The sequence below is a fragment of the Pelobates fuscus genome, chromosome 3, assembly GCF_036172605.1.
Source record: "Pelobates fuscus isolate aPelFus1 chromosome 3, aPelFus1.pri, whole genome shotgun sequence".
Lineage (NCBI taxonomy): Eukaryota > Metazoa > Chordata > Amphibia > Anura > Pelobatidae > Pelobates > Pelobates fuscus.
Window position 1 is genome coordinate 360,688,333 of NC_086319.1, and position 8,923 is coordinate 360,697,255.

At 35.6% G+C, this 8,923-nt stretch overlaps 1 protein-coding gene across 1 annotated transcript; it reads left to right on the forward strand.

The window, feature by feature from the left end:
- The first annotated feature begins 944 nt into the window (after positions 1–944).
- On the forward strand, positions 945–1,916 carry LOC134601851 (proto-oncogene Mas-like). Its single transcript, XM_063446353.1, has one exon. The coding sequence runs from the start codon at positions 945–947 to the stop codon at positions 1,914–1,916; it is 972 nt and encodes a 323-aa protein (XP_063302423.1).
- Positions 1,917–8,923: the final 7,007 nt, after the last annotated feature.

The window sequence follows — 8,923 nt, forward strand, 5'->3', positions numbered from 1 at the left end:
TCTTCAGTCAGAACCGTGGTCCTCAGGTATTAAATCGATGGAACAATATCCACTTGATTTCAAAAAATTTAATGATACAAAATCAAATTGATAACATATGCCTTTGCACAGTGGTGATAGTATAATTTGCAATCAAAATTAATTTGCAATAAGTGGGTTTCATTTTAAGTTGTGCAAATCGTGTAAACAACATTGCACAATATGGCAATACCCTAGAAATCATATATAAATCAGTGCCTTTGTGAAAAGGTTAAACTAATCATGTGGAAGGGATTATGTGATATGTGCAACACTTATATTGCAAGTAATAGGAATATAAGAATTGGTTTGGCAGTTTTTGTCAATTTTTTTTGTGTTTAAATCTCACTGATAAAAGTAATGTGCAGTAAATTTAGCAATTTCAAATATACTATCTTTTATTAAAGTACATTTTTTTTATTTCTTTCGCATTTAATTTCTTTATTTTTTTTGCATGTTTTGTATAATTTAACACATGGATGGGAGTATGAGTGTAATACTAGCTGTGAGTTTCCCTTTAAATGTAGACATTTACTGTCAATATAAAAAAAAACGAATACAATAAATATAATAGATATTTTTTGTTATTTGCAGTAAATAAAAAGCATCATTAAAAGGATTTAGAAAGACAACAACGAAGAAGATAGGACATCCAAACAACTAGATATCAGCAAATCAAGCTACCATGAAGATAACAAAAGCTATGCATTCCATTTATTGACAATAAATATTTGGACAAGCTGTTAATTATATTCCACATTTTTATACTATTGTTTCATTATTCCGCTTCTTTTTTTGCCATCTAATATACTTACTATTTTCAGTTTGAATCTCTAGAATCCAATTTATTCACAATCAAATTTTCCTTCACTCTCACATATTCTGATGAGTTATTTTTCTTACCTTTTCATTTGAAGACTAGAACTATGTCTATGAATTATACTAACGACACTACTCTGGAAAATCTAGTACATACTGTAATTATTTCATCCATATCTCTGTTTGTTTCATTGATTGGTATAGTTGGAAACGGTCTTGTTATCTGGTTCCTTTCCTTTAAGATTAAGAAGAATCCATCCACAGTCTATATATTCAACCTTGCCCTGGCCGATGCTTTTTTCCTTGTCTGTGTTTCTGTGTTGCATATTTTTACTGTAGTGCTTAATATAGAAGTACCCTTTGAACAAAAAATTGAAGATGGGCACCTAAACAACGTATTAAGTTCCTTGACAATATCTTGTCTCTTTGGATTCAACACTAGTGTAAGCCTTCTAACAGCTATTAGTGTTGAAAGGTGTATCTGCGTACTGTTCCCTATTTGGTATTACTGCAACCGTCCGAGATATCTCTCCTCCATCATATGTTCAGCCATATGGTTCATGTCCTGTCTATTCTCTATATTAGAGTTTATATATTGTTACTATGAATCATACAAACAAAATAATGTGCATGAAATATCTGGTGGAGGATGTGAGTACATGTTTGTGACTATTTGCTTTATTAGCTTTATGCTCTGCATTCCGTCAATGACTGTGTCAAGTTTGGTTCTCCTTATCAAGGTTTGGACCACTTCCCAGCATCGTCAACCTCAGAAGCTCTATCTTGTGATTACAGTAACTGTTATCTCCTTCCTGTTGTTTGCCATGCCCATGAGGATTTCACTGTTGGTGTGGTACAAGCACCAAATTATGCCACCTTTTCCCATAATGGACATCTTTTCTCTGTTTATCTGTGTCAACAGCAGCATAAACCCTTTCATTTATTTTCTTATTGGTCACAGAGGAACTGGTGGTGGAAAGCGTAATCTGCGTACTATTCTACAGAGTGTTTTCCGAGAAGAAGGAAGTCAAATCAGGAAGGCACAAAGTAACATAAATACAAGAGATGCAATAGTATAAAGATATGGTATTAATGTAACAAGAACCTACTTCTAAAACTTTTTTTAAAAAATGAATAAACTACCACATTCTTTAAAACAAGTTATATTTGGAAGTAACTATATTTATGGAAAACAAGATTAGTTTTCAGAAATTTGAAAACTACTTCATGGTTTGAGGTTGATTTGTCTGGTTTCAAATATATATTTAATATTAACATACAAGTATGATACAACTTTCTGTTCACCTATTTATTTTTTCTTGCTCTTATATATGATATATTTGGCATAATATAGACATTACTGAATTTAAAGCCACATTTTCTGCATACACAAAATGAAATATTTACAAAAGAGAAACATATCCATTGTACATTAAATATAACTCAAAAATGTATACTTTTCGCCATCTCCTACTGAAAATTCTCCTTTCTCAACTACCTGACTTGGTTATTGTTCCTTGTTATTCCTGATCTCTGGTTTCCCCGACTTTGGCTTGTCCCTGACTATTCTCTGTTTGTTTTACATGAAGCCCAGGTCTGGAATATCTTAACTTATATTATAGGTTACACTCTACGTGTTGGGTCTACCTAATCCTGACATGTCCAATCTAATGCTCCTTGTAGATAAGCAATAGGGACCTAATGTGCATGTGTGGCAAGTGCTGCATACGCATTCCAACTTCCCCAAAGGAAAGCAGTGAATCAATGCTTTCCTATGGGGTTTCAGCATCACAAGACTTAGTTTTACTCATACTGACAGCCACTTGAGGTGGACTTTCTAAAAATATAAAACATTTTCATTCCAGGGTTAAAAGGACAGGCACACTACATCCAGACAATTTCATTGAGATGGAGTGATATTGTGTACATATTTATTTTGCTTTTTTTGTGATATAGCCGTTTAAGCCATCACTATTCTGCAGATTTAAGATTTAAACTACAATGAAATCACACATCTATTAGATCATCTCCATGAGAGGTGGATCTTCTATTTTTTCCCCCATTGGACTACACAGAGACTTACAGTATTAGCGTGTGGAACGCCATGTACGCCATTGTGGTGATACGTGCGTTCCAATTAGACATCTCATTAGTCTACTTGGATTACCTATAATGGAACTATGCCATGTCACTTCTTGTGTCACACGTACATTCCAAAGTGGAGAACAGGAACCCGGAAGACCCGCAAGACATCATGAACATAAGACTATCACTGCATCATTTCCGGTATGACGTTGTGCGTTCCACAAAACCGGAAATTGGATTCACCAAGTAGCAATCTACAATAAAGATCACCATATATAAACAGAACATTGTAAGGACAACCCCACACTTTTGAAAAAGCCTTGAACAGGCAAAATACGTCAAGTGGGACTCTTGCATCTAAGTTTAGATTATTTTAATGCTTGTAATACTTTGTTTAAATTAAAGTTACTTTTTATAGCCATTTGCTTTTTTTTTTTGCTACCTGGTACAGATATATCCGTGGGTGGGGATTATACCACCCATGCTGCTTTAACTAGAGCAAGTCTTGCTCTAGCAAATGTAAGTACATTACACTTTATCTTTTTATCTATATAGTACTTACTACACCATTGGATGTTCCTTTGTTTCTTTTTATATTTGTCTCCATATATACCACAAATATTTGCATTTCACTTGGAACACCGGCACTGCCTACACCACCATACATTCTTAGACGGGGATTGTACCGTCCACGCGCAATACAGCAGAGCTCTTAGATAGCTCAATCAAATGTGAGTGGATCTCATATAGCAGTTACTTCCTAATTTATATCTTATTAGACTGTATTGTACTATTATTGTTTTTTATGTTTTTCTGAGGTCTAAAGTATTACACCATCTTTCTAATCACGAGATTTGGGAATCCTTGTACTGTGTACTGCAGCCCCCACTAATAGACCTTTTACACTATAGTGAGCGCCTATTACCTTTGCTTTTTATATATGAATGTAAACTGATATAAACTTGGATATCTTTCAAGTCATGGTAGCTTTACAGTCTAGATAGTTAAACAATAGAGCCAATAGACTTGTGCATTTGGTTTAAAAACGCCTTGGTTTGTCCACATTTTGGATGACTAGTGAGTCATCTAGATTCTGTAACTCTGAATCCCATATGACAGAATCACAAATCAAATGAAACAAGGAATAAACAAGCTTCTTTGCCTATTTTGTGATTATTTTGTGATGCGGCGTTCTGTCCATGGTGCCCGCCCCCCCCTCCCCCCCCCCCGAAAGAATGATGAAAATAATATATACACATTATTTTTATGTTTATATTTTTGTTTATCCAAATTGTTTACATTTGTCCATATCAAAATACTACACGGTCAAAACCCGCTCTGCCCAAAACACATTTTTTTATATTATGAATCTTTTTGGACGAACCACATTATTTTTTAATGTGCACAAGTCTCAAAGTCTACATTTAAGGCACACACCAAATACATTTTCAAGAACAGAGCCTCAGCACACAGCATAGTGTTAAATTGTGGTTTATTCAGCCATCAAACATAGAGTGGCAACATTTTGACATTCTACTTGTCTTTCTCAAGTTAACAACTGATTTAGTATCTTACGGTGGTTAATGTTTTTTCTTCTATTGAATGTCCTGGTAATTGTGTATGTTACTGAATTCATCAAGAGATGCTAAACAAATAGATAATGTAGCAGAGCTCTGGTACTCCGGCTTAATACCTCCATTAAGAACCTCTCCCTGATCCCACAAAGTAGTTGGTGATTAAAACCCTCACCCAATGAAAATATAGAAAGCACGCTCAGGCGCCTCTGTGTCTAGGAGAGGATTGCAACATACTCCTCTTAATTTAATTATGTCCCGTACACAGATGCACCTGACACAAACACACCCCAAAACCACATTGAAAATATTAAGAACCCCCACACATATGGTATCCCTAGATAGCTGGTCACCCAGTGCCCAATCTGTGTATATAGCACACTGAACCCAAGTCTGTAGTGGAAATGTCCCTCGGATAAAGTTTTGATCGACTGAGGTTAAGATTCAAGCCGAAAACTGTTTCACATGGCCAGCTTAAAAATAGTGCTGGATCTCAGAAATTGGCATGCTGTTGGAGCCGAGGGGCTTGCAATCAGGGAACTTTTGCTGGAAAGCGCCAGCTGGGTTGTAGGGAAGTTATATAAAGTGATTAAAAGTCTAATTGTCACTGGTTCTTCACAGATACATAGTTAAATACATAAACATTGTCTTGGAATATAATCACAAGTTTAATATACTCTATACTGGTAGTTCTTCTATAATTCTACATACCAGTAGTAATATGCAATACACTCTCTGCTTCAAAAAAATATGTATACATGCAACTATTAGTGGAAATATATGATAATATAGATATTATGTGTATATATATATATATATATATATATATATAAAAAAAAAAGAGATAAACTTGGCACTCACCCTTTTCAATTTTTTTTTCCAATATTCTTGCCTGGGTGCAGACCTCAGCGTCGGTATGAATATTCCAATGTTGTAATAAGGTGCACTCACAGGACTTTTTTCAATAACTTACTTTTATTCTGAGAAGTGAATTACATATGAAGAAAATATCGTAAATCGACGTTTCGACCCCTATAGGGCCTTTTTTGAAAAAGGCCCTATAGGGGTTGAAACGTTGATTTACGATATTTTCTTCACATGTAATTCACTTCTCAGAATAAAAGTAAGTTATTGAAAAAAGTCCTGTGAGTGCACCTTATTACAACATTGGAATATATATATATATATATATATATATATATATATATATATATATATATATATATATATATGTATTGTAGCAGATCCAGTGTGAGGGAGTAACCAAAATCTATATTTACATATTTATTAAATGTATAATATATAAATATAGATTTATTTTTACTGTTACTCCTTTTTTCCTTCTATTGATCACATCTCACTTGATCTCTGAATAAAATCCACATTTATTGACTGTCTCCTACCATCAATCTCTTTTTTTCCCATCAATCATTATTTTTCCTGTGCCACAGGTGGACCTCCAATCATGTTTAGTTTGTTTCATGATTTGTCTTTATTTTTTTGGGGTTAACAAATTTGGACAAATCAGCAATCACCCATACTACGGACAAATCAAGATTAGATGTTTAATTAAGATGTGCAATCAATTGTCAGTTGTGCTCGTCTTTTTTTTTTTTTTTTTTTTGTACCGTATTTTGGAGCAATTTCATGTTTAAAGAGTTTTGTTTCCAAAGGTGTGTGCAATGCTCTGGCAGTTTATTTGCCCAGTATTATGCAAAATTGTATATTATAGATAACATATATTGATTATATACTGATATTTTATAGGGAAGTCATATATACATAGAATCAAGTTCTGAATAATTATAGCAATGTAATAATGCATGTTAATGTAACTTAATTTATTTTTATAACGTCCAATAAAAAATATAAAACATTTTTGTCTCAAATTTCTTGGGAATGTGGTCTTACGGTAGTAAATGTAGTATTGAAACTAAACATTTAAAAAAAAATCAACCAGGTGCTAGAGCCTATTTTTTTATGTTGTGTTTTTTCACTTAGTTTTTTTTTCCTTATACCCTTTGTACCTTAATGAGTATACGCCCCCATTTCTATTTACCTTTATTTATATTTATTTTTTTCTTGTGTGTATCTCAATACCGGGGTGCCTCAATTTTGTTCTCCTCTGTCTATGTTGTCTGCGGATTGTTCTTCTGTGGGGGTGTTTGAGTGGTAGAATGTGGGTAAATTAGCTTAGCAACTGAAATGTGTTCTTCTGTAGGGGCGTTTGAGTGGTAGAATGTGGGTAAATTAGCTTAGCAACTGAAATGGAACCTAAATGGACATAGGGTACTAAAATAATATTATTGCGGTAAATTGGTTATAGTGCCTGGAGTTTACTGCCTCTGTTGCTCCTTTCTGTGTTAGATCATTTTTAAACAGTTGAATTCTAAATAAGGGTCCCTGGCGACCACAGCCCAGCCCCTACTGGAGGTATGACTAAGGCATTGATTAAACACTTCCTTCTAACCATACCATGTCATACCATCGATGATTGGAGTGATAATCTCAGCCATAGATCGCTGCTCAGGCTAATGCTACCTCATTAGCCAAAGCAGCACAAAGGGAATGGTCTGTTTTTAACATTAACACATTAAATCATTGCTGAATGGAAGGACGGTGCCAGGGGAGTCCAGATGTTATAACCACTTCAATGAGAGGAAGTAGGTACAATGCATACAGTGTCCATGTAACCTACACACATTGCCACAAAATTGCCAACGATTGTTATTTCTAACTGGATGGCTGCCAACTTCCTTAAACTCAACTTGACCAAAACTGAAATTCTAGTCTTTCCTCCCTCAAGTGTTGCTACTCCTGTGTCTGTCTCCCTCCAAGTCAACAGTGCTACCATCTGTTCCACCATGCAGGCTCGCTGCCTAGGTGTTCTCTTTGACACCGACCTCTCCTTCACGCCTTATGTTCAGTCTATTGCCAAATCCTGTAGTTTCCATCTCAAAAACATTGCATGCATCTGACCCTACTTAACGCCAGATGCAACTAAGGTGCTCGTCCATTCCATTGTGCTTTCTCGCCTTGACTACTGTGATCCACTTCTCATTGGTCTTATGGCTCCCAACTTGTGCCGTTGCAGTCCATAATGAATGCGGCAGCAAGGCTCATCTTCCTGTCCGCCCGCACCCCCCATGCCTCACCCTTCTGTCAGTCCCTACATTGGCTTCCTGTAAGATATAGGGCTCAATTAAAAATTCTGTTTTTTGCTTTAAATCCAGTATTATGCTGCTCCCACCTATCTATCTTCACTAATACACAAGTATGTCCCGTCTAGACCCTTACGCTCTGCTGAAGACGTACATCTATCTTCTGTCCGTACTCCCACCTCTGATGCTCGCCTTCAAGACTTCTCCCGGGCTGCACCGTTCCTGTGGAACTCACTTCCCTCCTCCGTTAGATGCTCACCCAGTTTCCACTCCTTTAAAAAATCATTCAAAACCCACTTCTTCATAAAAGTGTATCAATTAAACTGTTAATAGCTCCCGACTGATTCCTCTCTTGCAACTGTCACTAGTCTAATACTATCCTTACCTTTTGTGTCACTTTACCCCACTCCCTCTAGCATGTAAGCTCATTGAGCAGGGCCCTTAACCCCTCTGTTCCTGTGTGTCCAACTTTTCTGGTTACAACTACATGTCTGTTCGTCCACCCACTGTAAAGCGCTGCGGAATTTGTTGGCGCTATATAAATAATAACATAATACTGATAATAATATTTATACTTCCCATAAAAAAAAAAATCCTACATTTGCTTATGTATAATTACAAGCTGACAGGGTTATTTACAAAAGTGAGAACTTGAAAATTTAAAGTGAATTTCAAATTTAAAGCAACAAAGCTAACCATGCTTCCATTTCAGCCATTTTGATCTAAAATGTGAAATCACTTTGAATTTCCTTATAATTCCTGACAATTCTTCCTTTAGAAAACAAACATGTAAGGGTGTTTACAAGTAGCAATTGGAAGATAAAATTTAAAAGCAAAACCTGCAAAATGTCTTCCACTTTAAAAACCTATTAAGTAAAAAGTATGTTTAAAGCACAGGTAGCTAATCTTAAAAAGTGACTGACATCAAAAGGAAATTGGTAAAATTATGAATTCAAAATTTTGTAACAAAACGTCTGATCATTTAAAAAAAAAAGTTTACTGTTAAATGAACACTATAGGGTCAGGAACACAAACATGTATTCCTGACCCTACAGTGTTAAGATCACCTTCTAACCTCACAGGTCCCATTTGTCCTCCTAAGTATAGTAACATCTTACTTGTATTCCAGTCTGCTCCTGCCGCTGGCTCTGCCTCTGATCTGCCTACTTGGCTGACATCCATCGAAGTGATGAACAATAGCATATCACAATGCTTTCCCATAGGAATGGCTGAGACTGCCAAGGAGGCAGGTCAGGGACAAAGCCA